The 15,000-nt window shown below is 39.0% G+C and overlaps 2 protein-coding genes across 3 annotated transcripts in view; both read left to right on the top strand.

Annotated features, from left to right (window-relative positions):
• Positions 1–15,000, top strand: part of LOC307263727 (voltage-dependent calcium channel gamma-6 subunit-like) — a 23,853-nt gene that overhangs the window by 1,313 nt on the left and 7,540 nt on the right. For both annotated transcript variants that reach the window (XM_080044956.1, XM_080044955.1), the window contains exons 2-4: positions 2,964–3,709; positions 4,166–4,276; positions 4,869–4,977. In XM_080044956.1, coding sequence (XP_079901082.1) covers positions 3,512–3,709; positions 4,166–4,276; positions 4,869–4,977 — 418 coding nt within the window. In that variant the 5' untranslated portion in view covers positions 2,964–3,511. The remainder of the gene's footprint in view (positions 1–2,963; positions 3,710–4,165; positions 4,277–4,868; positions 4,978–15,000) is intronic.
• LOC307264012 (uncharacterized protein) lies at positions 8,969–10,235 on the top strand (the record flags this gene model as incomplete). The annotated part of the gene is made up of 4 exons (XM_080045337.1): positions 8,969–9,070; positions 9,232–9,391; positions 9,542–9,669; positions 9,770–10,235. The coding sequence occupies 4 exons, from the start codon at positions 8,969–8,971 to the stop codon at positions 10,091–10,093; spliced, it is 714 nt and encodes a 237-aa protein (XP_079901463.1). The 3' UTR covers positions 10,094–10,235.

Below are 15,000 nucleotides of genomic sequence, written 5' to 3'. Positions count from 1 at the left end.
AATTATTCCTGAAATTAACATCTCATTCAATTGAAGAGTTATTTTATCATTTAAACGCGCCAACGGCCCCTCCGACCACCACCTCAAACATACAGCAGTCATACACAATCACACGAGGCAAGGTGGGTTAAATGTCTTTCCCAAGGACACAACAACCATGACACAAGTGCCAGGGCGGGGATCGAACCACCAACCCTTCGATCATTGGCCAACCCGCTCTACCACTTGAGCCACAGTTGCCTGACACCTTTTTTTTCAAATCTCTGCAAACATGATTTTGTATTTTATTATTCCTTCTTCTAAATCTCCACCAACAGAGCTAATCCCATAGGTCACTAGTCAAAGCATTTATAGTATTTAAAACCAGGGTCGACAGGGAGGAAGTTATGTTGGGTATGCTAATCTAACCCAGGGGCGCCTCAGGGATATCCAAGTTAATTTAAGACTTTTTGATACCTTTTTAATGCTACTTAAAAATGAAATGTAATGCCAAAATCAAGGCCATACTTGCAAAAGTAGGAAGGATATCATGGAAATTCTGACGCATTTTAAGGTATTTGTAATAAAGAACATTAATTATTAACTCATATTAATATATTTATATTTATATACTGTTTGTATACTCTGAATAAAAAAAAACTAAAAGTGTGTATTTGTCACATTACGACCTCTCCAAGTATTTCAAAGGGCTATCAGAAAATGTCAGACCTTTGTAATACTTTGTTGGTGAAATTCAATACTTTAAAAGGCCTTATTACTATTACATTTATAATTTAAAAAAATACATTTAAGACCCCACAGTTACCCAGTAAACAGATGTGTTTTGAGTTGAGATTTTAATTAATCAAGAAATTATCGTGCTAAATTATAATTTACTTTTCCTTCTTCCAAATGTTCACCAACAAAACCAACCCCGCAGCTCACTAGTTTTAAAAACATTTATAATATTTAAAAATCAGGTCGGACAGCGGAGGAAGCTACGCCGGCTATGCTAATCTATGCTAATCTACACAGTGTTTTTGTTGTTGTTTTTTTAAGATAATTTTTTGGCATTTTCAAGCTTTATTTGATAGTACAGAGTTGAAATGGGGAGACAGAGAGAGAGAGAGAGAGAGAGAGAGAGGGGGGATGACCTGCAGTAAAGGTCCACGGGTCGGATTCGAACCGCCGTCCACTGCAACGAAGGCCGGAGCCAATATGGTCCGTGCTCTATCCACTAAACCACCGGAGCACCCCCCTAAACAGTGTTTTTGAATTGTGATTTGAAATGATCAAGAGAGTATTGTATCGTCGTCCTCCATTGTGTTGTTTCTGTGATACAGTATCTGTTTCTCATGTCACGAAAAGTCCTTAAAGTTTTACTGCGTAGTTGTTAACGCGACAGTTGTGATGTGAGGACAAAGTTATTTATGTGTTTCCCCCCCGCGGGATGTGTTTAATTTTTTCGCTAACAAGAGAGAGGGCTCGATGTCACGTCTGTTGTCACCGCAATCGCTGTCGGAATTTTTTACAACAGCTGTCTCATTCTAGGCCTTGAGACATAAAGGGTTTAGGAATCAATTCATCAGCGCTGTGTATACTGTATCTGCCTGACTGACTACTCCTTCAGCACGGAGCGTCTCGAAATAGATAATTGGTTATGGGCTTGAACAAGTGGAGACTTTGTGTGCTGTTAAAGTTCCCACAAAGCAGCTCAGAATAGATGGAAGTATGCAGAGTGTTTTTTATCCGTTTGAAAATTTACTGTGAATTAAAGCTGGGGTATATGATTTGGGGAGAAAATAGCCTCGCTCTGATTGGTCAAAGTGAACATGAGCGGTACACTTTGACCAATCAGAGCGAGGCTCCAATTCTCCGTTCTTATTGGCTGTTGGGACTGTCCATTCAGTTTTGCACCGACGTTGTTGGTGTAGAGCGTGTCAGGGAGGGACCATAGGGGAGGGACCAAAGAGAACAAGTGGAGCGGTTGAGGTATTTGGATTTGAATCTCTATCCCAACTGCTATTTTCTCCCCAAATCATATACCCCTGCTTTAACTATACTTCTCTGAATGAAACACAGAAGAGACAGCAGTGGTAACTTAGAGGAAGCTTTCTTTAGATTGTGCTTTTCTTCTATCAGAAATGTATATGTAGATTATGAATAATAAATGTATTTCTCACAGTAAAAATTAAAACTCAAATTTAGGGAAACTCAAACTGTGTTCACTAGATTATCGAGATTCAAGGCCAAATAAAACTCTTTAGCTTTAACAAACTGCCTGGCCGTATACTGTGTGTGGGCTGAAGAAGAATCAGTGTTAATACACAGCCTAGGCTCTGTAAATAGGCATGTTGCTATGTGGTTGGCCCCCTTTTGTTTACATACCCTTTGTTTAGCATTCCTACAATACCCCATTTCCTCCGGGTAGTAGCATGTAACAGCAAGGCTAATACGGCTAGCTTCGATGCAATCTGTGAACCATTATTCATGTATCTCGATCTGTTTACCATTATAAATTATTTTGTGTTTATTTTTCATACCATGAAACGAGCAACATTCAGCTATTCTACACCTGCATACTTCCTCCGTCTATACATTTCAGTTCTATACAAACTGTGCATGGGCAAAGTCAATTCGATTTGTGCAAAAGGTCATAACTTGTGTACAGGTGATCATGTACTGTATATACAGCCCCAGCAAAAATTAAGAGACCAGTCTAGATTTTTATTAAATCTTCATCTCTACATTACTTATTGAAAATGCTCTAAATGACAATATTTTTTATTGTGAATTTGGTAGAAATGTTGTCAGTAGTTTATATTATAAAATAAAAATATTAATTTTACTCAAACATATGCCTCTAAAGAGTAAAACAAGAGACACTGAACATTTGGAGTGGTCTCTTCATTTTTTTCAGAGCTGTATATAAGTGTCTCTCATAGTAACTTTGACTTTCTCTCTCTCTCTTTTGTCATCTCTAGGAATCATCACTCCATCCTCTCCTCCTGACTCCTACCTCTACACACCCTTTGCGATAGCACCTTTAAACACATATTCTCTCTCGTTTTCGTCTTTGCACAATGGTTCATTTATCAGTTTTACATACGTCATCTAAGCCGCCATTTTATCCTGGTCTTTCTATCAAGGGAAGGCTGACACCTGCCATTTCCTGCTGAAGCTTTTCGGACATATTGTTTGGTCAGCCTCACCAAGGAGACATTTTGGGTCTTAGGTCTATCTTTCTACCTCTTCTACATTTCTGTTGGATACTTTTTTAGTCCAAAGGAGGGCGCTAGAGTCAACACAAACTGAAAGTCCCTCTTTGCCACTTTAACATATCGTATCAAGTGATTTTTTTGACAATAAACAACCTTTTTTCCACATTTTCTACATTTTACTTTCCCCACCAACACTATAAAAATAATAATAATAATAATTGAAAGGTTTTAAATAGCGCTTTTTTGGAGGTTCCAAACGGTATCCCAATTAGCCCAAGTCTTAGTTGCTTTTTTCCCTAGTTTTCGTCACAATGTGGTCTACCTTTCTGGTGACGGATGAGGAGGGGCGTACGGGCCCGGCGACGGTAGGAGTGGTAGCGCCCGGCGGGGGTCCTGTGCAGGGTCCCGCCTCGCTGCAGGGCATGATGTCCGGCCGAAGCACGTTTGGAGGGAAACGCCGCAGGGTGACGTCAACGGGACATTCTATAAGTGAGGCGCAGGAGGGGAAGGTAGGATTTGATATTTAGCTTGACAATACAAGTTTGGTTTATTCTAAGCTTAGAATTTGTCTTTTTTTTTATCTACATGTGCACTGCCATTAGAAGATGAAGAAGAAGTACTATAGAATGAATAACTAAATACATCTTCACCTAATCACTTGATATTGTGGAAAGACTTGAGGCAGTGGATGATGATGCCATCTTTAACCTTTTAGGACATGAAAAGTTACATAACCAATAGAGTAATCTGCAAGTTTTCAGTAAGGGCTTTCTGAAATGCATCCAAACTTAAATGGTTAGGACTTTCATGACATCATTAAATCCATATTCCCAAACCCTAAACTCTAGGTGACTGTACAATGACAATAGAGGCTAGGCTATCTTATCTTATCTTATCTTATCTTATCTTGTCTTATCTTATCTTATCTTATCTTGTCTTGTCTTATCCTCTCTGTCGTGTCTCAGATCAAGCTGGCGTTCTTCGTGGCCATAGTGGGCGTGGTTCTGACTGTCCTCGGCGTGGGGACAGAGTTCTGGGTGGAGCTGGCACCGCCCAAGAGTTTCTATAACAACCAGGTGACATACTTACAAAAAAAATTAACTTTTTATGACTTAAACAATGTTTTTTTCACACTCAAAGTAGATGCAGGTAGCGGATCGTTAGGAGATATGCACTGATTTTCTACAAAAAGTGTGTTGACAACTAGCACTCTCCATAATCGCTTACTCGACCATTGTCTCAGATATTTTCACCTTTTAACAGTAAAAAACACAACTACTCAGTAAAATCATGTTAGAAATGAAGTCCTGCTTGCTTGCTGTCTAAAGCTAAACCTTATGATAGATGGAAAAGGTACAAATATTACTCAAAACCTTGTCTTTTCAAAATTTCACAGACCTGTCTAACGGCCCACTACGGGAAAAAAGACTTTTGACAACAAGCATTCTCCAGAATCACTGACTCTACCTTTAATTCATATGATGCATTTTCACTGTTGACTCTGATATTGTATCTTGTCTACCTGTACAAGAAAAACAAGAACTACACAGTAAAACCATGTTAGAAATGAACCACTGTTTGATATCTATACCCTGATATATTTAAACACATAAATATGACTCATAATCTTGTCTTTTCTAAAAAACCTTTTTGACCTTTATTTCCCAGACGTGTCTAACGGCGCACTACGGGCTGTGGAAAGGCTGCACCAAGACCCTGTGGGTGGCCGATATCGACCCAGAGAGAGAGAGCTGTGGGCCGGCCGAACTACCCGGAGGTGAGACACACATCTACTGACTCACTGGCTGCTGGGTGGATGTGGATGTGCTGTAAATGGTGCAGTATGTAAAGGGAAAGGGAATTGGCATTTTACCAAAACAGACTTGGTAGAAATTGAATATAATACTCACACAATTATGTTTTAATTAGTGTATTATTAATCGCATGGGTGCACAGCAAAATCCAAAGTGTTAGATATTCAGTGTTGGAGTGGAGTGTAAAACATATAGAGTTGTTTCAACACTGGTTTAGTGTAATTTAACTACATGAGAGTTATTCTTCTAAAAGAGTTGGTGTTAATACAGGGAGTCAAATTTCATATTTTGCAAAACACTCTACAGTGTTGATTTCAAAATATAGCTAGTGTTACTCCAGAAGTCAAACCGTTGGTGGTTGTCTGAAAGAGGCGGGAGTCTATTCCAGACCATGGACCTATAAAGTTCCAGACACACTCTTTTCTTTGGACTGGAAAATTATCAGACATCCCTCAAACTGTGGCTAGGAACATCCATGTGTAAGTATGTCTAAGCAAATATGTATATTTAATTCAAATGTATACCCAATCATGTGTATTACTATGTTTTACAAGAAGCTAAGGTTAACCATCAGTATTGATTGGCTAGCATCAGCAAACCATGCTTAGCTAACAACGCAGCAACATTATACAGTGAGGCAGCCGCGTCTCATTGGGAATCTATTGAAAAAAGGCTTGTGTGCTCGGAGAAAGGCGTTAGGTGGACACGGCCCCTATCTTATTAAGAAAAGTATCAGACAGCAACACACTGATTCGGCAATGCGCACAACAGTCAATTTGGTTTTAGAGCAAGTTAGATGCTTGTTTGCCACTCCATAGTATTGGATTGTATCACGGACCACTTAAACTATCATCAACAATAAGTTTAGTACAGTAATGTGATGTTGTGACTCGTTGCGCTTTATTTATTGTATTATTTAGTTCATGAACCGGCATGTAACCTACATGTTGGAAGGATTATGTGCTCTGGTAGCTCAGACCTTTATTTTGAAGGTGGCTGGTTAGGATTTCCGCTATCATATTTCCTCCATATTCTTCTTATTTTTGCTGATATGTCGACCGAACGTTTTTATTAAATTGTTTAATTAAGTATATTGGGGTTCATGTAAAGGTTAGATACTTTTAAATACAGGAAAATGATGGGGGTTATCGCTTAAGTATCGAGCGCCTTTTATTTTACGGCACTTGTCGCGCTTCCGTTCGCTTCACTTCCTCTTTGGGTCGGGACTCCTCGCGGTAAGCTACGTTTCCACTCTGCTCGCTGCACTTTAGTTGTTTTCTGTTCAAACTATGAAGTCAAGGTATTTAAAAACACATGTACAGTGAGTTTATTGACATTGTTATGTACTGGGTTAGTGATTTCATCCATTTCCATGTATAAATATGCTAATTAGAGAATACGTGCATCGAGGACTGTTAGCAGGGCCGCCATGTGGCCATACAAGCTAGCGTGTGCACAGTCAAGTCTGTTTACTGGCTAAGCTAGAAAAACGACATTGACTGTTGCTACCCAGTGGCATAATAAAGGCAACAAAAAAAGAAAATTTGACTGAAACAGGTGTGGACTATTCATGAATGTACTTTGTTTTTAAGGACATAATGTTGGTCAAGGTGAGATTTGGTGGCAGTCAGAAGTACGTTAAGGTGGCAGAGACTGAAGAAGGCTATGAAGACTTCAGCTCGTTTCTTCAGAAAGGTTGGTACTACTTTTTTCACACAGCCCTGATTGTTGGAGTAAACTAATAAGTTGCTAAAATGTTAGTTCATGCTACAATGTGATTTGATTTTAATTTGGTTACATTGCCCCATCCATCAATTGTTGTTTATTATGCTGACCAATTGTGTCTTATGGACAAGTTAAAATGCAATTGGTAATATATCTAAAATGTAGAATAAGAAAAAACAAATGTCTCTACTAATATATTTTGAGACTGTTGGTGTCCATTTTAGAAACAACAAGGAATAAGTTGTGTACATGTCATAGACCCTTGTTCCATAGTTAAAAGCCATTTGATTATTGATTAATAATTAATGATAAAAAAGTGTCAATAAAAGAAGCATACAAAGGACCATTTTTCTAAATCTGATATTCTCTCAGTAATAGGAAAGTTAGGTCTTCCACTACAGACTGAGTTACACTTAACAGATGAATCAGGGACAGAGGTGGATGCAGATGTTTTTGAGGACCTTTTACAAGCAGGGGACCTTACATTCAATGTTTCTACAGAAAAGTCTACAGGTAAGATTTAGTCTTGTTAGGGAAAAATAAGGATCAGTAACCAGATGTACTGTAATAGTATGTATTGTGACGGTATGTTTGTTTCAGTCAGCTAACCTGTTGGGACTTTTTAGTTACAGTTTGGCTGAAAAGCCAAAGAATTTGTTAGGGGGCCTCAAACAAAATTTTTATTCAGTTGTGTGTGTATTTCTTTTAACTGTCTTGCAGTTGTGCTTCATCAAGATCAATTAGACGTTTCATCGGAGTCGCTTGTGTCAGACACCTCATCCTCTGTGCCTTCAGATTCATCTGATGCAACAATCATTCTTGAGAAAGGTAGTGGAGTGAAAAGGACCCACGCCGATCAGGAATCAGCAGAGGCGGTATATAAATTAATTTTTTTTTATGTATTAACTAATCATAGACATTGTACTGTGGTCTTGTTGCAGGGGAGGTTAAAATTAAAATGTATTTGTTTCTTTGTCTTTAGATGGTGAGAGATATACTTCAGTCCAAGCCAGGGGGAGAAAAGGTGTTGCATGAATATAACAAAACAAAGACATTGACGGAAGGTACACGGCGACAGATGGTAAACCTACTGGTGGCTGACATGGTTGAAGTTCATGGGTAAGCATGTCATGATCTCTCTAGTGCTCATCATGTCTCTACAAATAATATATGTTTAGAGGATGTAGGTGTACATTTTAGAAACAATAATGGATGTTTTCCTCAAATAACCTTGTTCCATAGTTAAAAGCTATTTAATTATTGTGGTCTCCTATTTCAGTAATATAATAAAGTTGGCTTTTCTATACAAAACAAATTTGTGTCAGAATAATCAAACAAACAAAAAAATTGTGAGAGAAAATAAAACTGAAGCAAAAGATTACAAAAAGTAATCTCTACAGCAAAACCTATTCAATGGGAACACATCCCTGAACAACTAAAACTGCATGTTAGAGGTTGTTAATAGCTGGTAGTTCAATCACAGGACTGACAGGCGAAAATATGATCAGTGAGATAGTAACAAAAGGGAGCTGTAAACAAAAGGACATGGTATCAAAAAAGAAATAAGCACAGGACTAACAGTTGACATGATTACACACATCATTTGTTTGTATTGAAAGTCTACTTTTGAGTTTAACCTCTGCTTTATTGTGCTTTGTTCTCTCATATTCTTATTTTAGTTTGACATTTAAGATATTTTGATTAATTATAATGACACTAACACTGATTCAATACTTTACTACTAATTTAAAGCTTGAAAAATAATATATTTTCTTCTTTTAAAGGAGGCTCCCACCAACCTATGTGCGAACTAAATATGCTCTTGGCATCATTACTCTATTTCCCTACCTCAAGGATCCTTACTCAAAAAATGGATATGTAAGTTTGGAAATTAATGGCATATAATAAATTGATATAGGGAGGTTATTCTGAATTTGCCCTGTAATGCTGTGATACATCAGTTATGTTTATCTTTGTTCTTTTGGGATTTTACAGGAGCACTACTATGATGCAGACAGCGGGTCTGGCTATTTGGCATGGAGGATAAAGACAGTCCAACGCAGCTCTGCAGTCCAGTCCCGGAGATGCTCAACCACCGCTACATATCAAGATGGTCCAAAGAGCAAGAGGGATTTTCTACTAACTGACAAGCAACTGTTTGGCGAGGAATGCCGCGAGGCGATCTCTTTATTGAAGCACACGACTGATGCAACAATTGTCAAAGAGAAGATGAGGGCAACCTTTCAATACCGCCAGACACTGGTTCAAGACCAGCGAAACTCCTCCACAGTCCTGGATGTTTTCCCACGTTTCCTCGATACCCCTGGCTTGGTAGGAAAGACATACCATTGTTTAATTCATTTTAAAGTGAACAATGATAACTGGAGGATTACACTTTTATTTAAACAAGCGTAAAAATACTGACATTTAGTTTGTGAATAGTTTCCTATGTCTATGAGAGGTTGCAAGGACTTAAAGTGTTTCTTCTGTAGATTGATCAAGACTTCACCATGATGTTTGGAGAGGATGCTTCTGGCAGATTTTTGGCAAAATGGCCCACCTACTTCAAACCTAGGATCCTGGCAGACTCCAAGAATTCTAAAGAGTTCGTCAAAGACCTCTTGTCTGGAAATCAAAGCTCCGATGGGTCTGGTAAGCATGGTTCATTATCTCTTTTAAAACATTTAATTACTTACCTGAATGCTCCAAATAATGTATGTTGCATAATCTGGTTTTATTTAAGGTTGTTTTCAGATGTAAATCTTTCTGACAATCTTCTACTTTCTTCTTCTTTCCCCCTAGACTGGGACAGTGACCTGTCAAGCATACTACTGCTGCTTCACCTACTTCCCCCCACTGCAAAAGGACACAAGAAGGGTCCTAGAATAAGCTCATATCAAGCTGTCGAACATCTTGTGAGATATCTGACGGTAAGCAAGTTCGTCTGTGCCACTTGTGCATGGGCTGCATATGTTTTTAGCAGTGTAGCAGGTCATTAAAATGTTTCCTTGTTCCTCTTTGTTTTTGCAGATTGGAGTCAGTGTTGAGACCTTCCTTGGGAGTTTGGAACCAGGACAGCCTTTCCTCCTGTGTGTCGGTGAACAGAAGAACAACATCCAAAGATTCTATGTCATTGTTGACCACAAGGCCATCCCATGCAAGGCGCAGACATCCCTGGCAGCTTTCGATGAACTCTTCAAGGCACACTTCATCTTCAGCGTGAACTACCATGAATCCCTCAACAGCTTCTATACCTTCATCCAAACCACTGTGTTCAACATTGATGTGGGAAGTACCAAGGAAACTCCCCGTGTGAAGGAGCTCAGAGCAAGACTGCTGAATACACAGATTTGAGGTGATACACATCCTTGGGTGCAAATATGTTGATTTGTTTTATCTGTAAGGTACACCACAGAAGTTCTGTATTGCTTTGTCAGCATTTGAGATTTCACCATGGATTATATCCAGGAAAGACGTTACGTTTGAAATGTGGACAGCCGGGTTGTTCTTCATTATTTTGCACTTATTCAGGGTTCAAGAAACACCTTATTCGTTTGCACCGGGACACTGTTTCAACAAATACTACTGACAATGTGGACATGCACATAGAAGATGATGTGCCTTCAACTTCTCATTCAGTCTGTACAGTAACTCCAGTAGCCACCCAGGTCTCTGTTGATAAGCATGATTTGTTAAACATGTGTGGTTCTGTTGTAGCACAGTTGCAATCATCGGGTGTTGCTGAGAGCACTGTACAAGCAATGGTAGGGTCAATGGAAGAGCTTGTAAATGACATTCACAGGCAAGCAAGAGATGCAGTTCTCAACTGTACTGCTTCAGAAATTCAAGGCACAGATTTTGAAAAGAAGGTGGAAAGTTGTTTTGAACAACTACCAAATCCTTTCGCAGTCTTAAATACAGGAGCCAAACGACAGAAGTTCTTTAAGGAAAAGTGGGAAATAGTTGAGCCTGTTGAATATGTTCTTGGGGTGCGATTCGATGTACGTAGAGATCGAACAACAGGAGTTTACAATCAGATCCCTGTAACGGATAAATTTGTGTATGTACCCATCTTAGGAACCTTGAAGTCTATGTTCATAAACAGTGAATTGTGCAAAAGTTTCCTGCAGGACAAACAACAGGAAGAAGGTATTTTTAAAGATATATGTGATGGTTCATACTTCAAAACAAATGCATTGTTTTGCCAGGAAAAACATGCTTTACAGATTCAACTGTATTATGATGATTTCGAGACCGCAAATCCTTTAGGGTCAAAGAAGGGGATACACAAACTTGGTTGTATATACTTTATATTGAGGAACCTGCCCCCAAAGTGCAATTCTGTCTTGATGAATATTCATGTTGTGGCACTTTTTCATTCACAAGACCTGAAAAAGTATGGCTTTAGTGAAATACTGAAGCCTCTACTTGATGATGTTAAAAAACTAGAAAATGAAGGAATAGAAGTGCCTTTCTCTGACTCACCATTGCTAGGGTCCATTATACAAGTAACAGGTGATAACCTAGGTTTACACGGGCTGTTTGGTTATGTTGAGTCCTTCTCTGCAACATATTGTTGTAGATTTTGTTTAACCACTAAGGAAGAGCTTCAATCTGTCTTCACCGAAGATCACCCCGGCTTGATTTTTCGTACAAAAGAAATCCATACAGAACATTGTGCAGCTCTACAGGAAGATCCTAGTTTGGCGTCAACATTTGGTGTCAAGAAAACATGTGAGCTCAATACATTGCGTTTTTTTCACATCTCTGATAACTATGCGGTTGACATCATGCACGACTTGCTTGAAGGTGTAGTGCAGTACGAACTGAAACTTGTCTTTCGATACCTTGTCAAGGAGAAACATCTATCTTTGGAATCATTATCACAGAGAATTCAAAGTTTCAACTATGGTTTTAATGAGAGAAGAAACAGGCCCAGTGGGTTGAAAATGGATGAAGGTAGCAAAGATCTTGGTTTGAATGCTATTCAGTCATGGTGCCTTGTGCGAAACACTCCTCTCATTTTTGGTGATTTAGTTGAAAGAAATAACAGTTTTTGGAACTTGCTCCTCCTCTTGATTCAAATTGTGAATATAGTGTTTTCACCAGTTGTTACTAACGGTATGACATATTATCTGAAGCATTTAATTAATGATCATCACAAGCTGTTCAAATCTTTGTTTCCTGAGAGAAGACTTATTCCGAAGCATCATTTTATGATACATTACCCCAGGTGTATTCGTAAAATAGGCCCACTCCTTCATGTATGGTGTATGAGGTTTGAAGCCAAACATAACTTCTTTAAAAGATCTGTCAAGAATTTCAAAAATATCACAAAAGCATTGGTAAAACAACACCAGAGACAGTTAGCTTATCACTGGGAGAATTTTAATTTTCAGAGGTTTGAGTTTGGTCCAGTAAGGAAGGAAACAATTGATAATTTGGAAGGTGGTGAGACTTTAATTGCAATGTTAAACTTGAATGCATACTCTGATGTGTCAACTACCAAGTGGGTGAAGAACTATGGAACTGAGTATCAAACTGGTATGTTTCTTTGTATTTCAACAAATATGGAAATGCCTGTTTTTGGAAAGATCAACCGTATCATTATAAATGACGATCAAGCTTTCATTTTGACTGGCACAGTTGATACCCTTTATTTTGATGAGCACCTTAATGCCTACTGTATCCAGGAGAGGAATGATTCATTTTCTGTTATTTCTGTTGATAAGTTGATTTATTATAGACCCTATGATAAACAGTTTTCTAATGGGATAGATGAAAAAGTATACATTGTGCCACATTGCCATATTGTGTGACCCTATGAGGAACAGTACTCTAATGAGATGGATGAAAAAAATGTACATATTGCCATATTGTGACCTGTGCTATTGAGGCTGGCAGCTGTGAAACATGTTAAAGCCAATGCTGTGTTAAATGTGGTGTACTTGAAAATACAATTTATTTTGAAATACAAACTTTTTGCATTGTTTTTTTCTTCCTTATAATAATACCGTACTGTAGGAATATAATGTGATTTAGAAGTAATAATATAAGCTAAATATTTGACCATGTATAGCACTAGGGATTATAACTCCCCACAGTGTTTTTAAATATATATAAATCAACTCTTTAGAGGGTTAGATATCGAGTTAAATTTTAAATCTGATGTGGTGTTAAATGGGAGCAACTCTATTCAGTGTTAAAAAAGAATACACTGATGGGTGTTAGATTTTAACACTGCACACTAGTGTTGTGTAAATTTAACCCTGGTGAGTGTTGACCAGTGTTAAATTTCAACTATTGAGAGAGTTGATTCAACTCAATCACAGTGTAAAGTATTTAACACTTTTAAAAGTGTTATTTTTACTCGATCTGGTGTGGACCTATATACACACTTTCAAAGTGTTGAATTTAACTCTATAGGTGTTGAATTAACACTGCCGATTTTGCTGTGTGGATGTGCTGTTAAAAGATCCCTTACTCTGTCAACTCTCCCTGAGATTTTCAAATTTTTTAAATCCCGATAAAGGGTTTTTTACTGGGAGTTTTTTTTTCAGGCGAGCTAAGGGTCTAAGGGCAGAGGGTTTCATACTGTATGGAATGTAAAGCCCGCTGAGGCAAATGTCTATTTGTGATATTGGGCAAAACATATAAAACTGATTTGATTTGATTTGCAGTCTGTAAAGGGAATTGGCATTTTACCAAAACAGACTTGGTAGAAATGGAGTGGAGTATAAAATTCATAATATTTAAATTAGTGTAAAATCACTGGAAAATAATGGTTGTTTCTTTTATTTAAATTTAGAATGAGCCTTTTGTATATACAGTATCTCACAAAAGTGAGTACACCCCTCATATTTCTTCAAATATTTCATTATATCTTTCCATGGGACAACACTGAAGAAATGACACTTTGATACAATGTAAAGTAGTCAGTGTACAGCTTGTATAACAGTGTAATTTTACTGTCGCCTCAAAATAACTCGACACACAGCCATTAATGTCTAAACTGAAGGCAACAAAAGTGAGTACACCCCTAAGAAAAAATGTCCAAATTGGGCCCAAAGTGTCAATATTTTGTGTGGCCACCATTATTTTCCAGCACTACCTTAACCCTCTTGGGCATGGACTTCACCAGAGCTTCACAGGTTCCCACTGGAATCCTCTTCGAACTCATTCATGACAACATCACGGAGCTGGTCGATATTAGAGACCTTGCGCTCCTCCATCTCCCGTTTTAAGAAGCCCCAAAGATGCTCAATAGGGTTTAGGTCTGGGGACATGCTTGGCCAGTCCATCACCTTTACCCTCAGCTTCTTTAGCAAGCCACTGGTCGTCTTGGAGGTGTGTTTGGGGTCGTTATCATGTTGCAATACTGCCCTGTAGCCCAGTTTACGAAGGTTGAATGCACGTTTTCAGCGTCATACCAAGAGGTTGGCTTTGGAAAATTGACGTATGAGTGCTGCCAGCATTGCTGCAGGGCTTGAAGGGGTGGGGGGTCAACCTGTCAGTGCTCAGACCATACGCCGCACTCTGCATCATACTGGTCTGCATGGCTGTCGTCCGAGAAGGAAGCCTATTCTAAAGATGATGCAAAATAAAGCCCACAAATAGTTTGCTGAAGACAAGCAGACTACGGACATGGATCACTGCAACCATGTCCTGTGGTCTGATGAGACCAAGATAAACTTATTTGGTTCAGATGGTGTTAAGAGTGTGTGGTAGCAACCAGGTGAGGAGTACAAAGACAAGTGTGTATTGCCTATAGTCAAGCATGGTGGTTGGAGTGTCATGGTCTGGGGCTGCATGAGTGCTGCCAGCACTGGGGATCTACAGTTCATTGAATACCAACATGTACTGTGCCATACTGAAGCAGAACATGATCCCCTCCCTTCGTAAACTGGGCCGCAGGGCAGTATTGCAGCATGATAACGACCCCAAACACACCTCCTAACGACCGGTGGCTTGCTAAAGAAGCTGAGGGTAAAGGTTATGGACTGGCCAAGCATGTCCCCAGACCTAAACCCTATTGAGCATCTTTGGGGCTTCTTAAAACAGGAGATGGAGGAGCGCAAGGTCTCCAGTATCCACCAGCTCCGTGATGTTGTCATGAATGAGGGGAAGAGGATTCCAGTGGCAACCTGTGAAGCTCTGGTGAACTCCATGCCCATGAGGGTTAAGGTAGTGCTGGAAAATAATGGTGGCCACACAAAATATTGACACTTTGGGCCCAATTTGAACATTTTAACTCAGGGGTG

The sequence above is a fragment of the Ammodytes marinus genome (genome assembly GCF_949987685.1).
Source record: "Ammodytes marinus genome assembly, chromosome: 17".
NCBI lineage: Eukaryota > Metazoa > Chordata > Actinopteri > Uranoscopiformes > Ammodytidae > Ammodytes > Ammodytes marinus.
The sequence above is the reverse complement of the archived record's forward strand: the minus strand, read 5'-3'. Positions and strand labels throughout refer to the sequence as shown.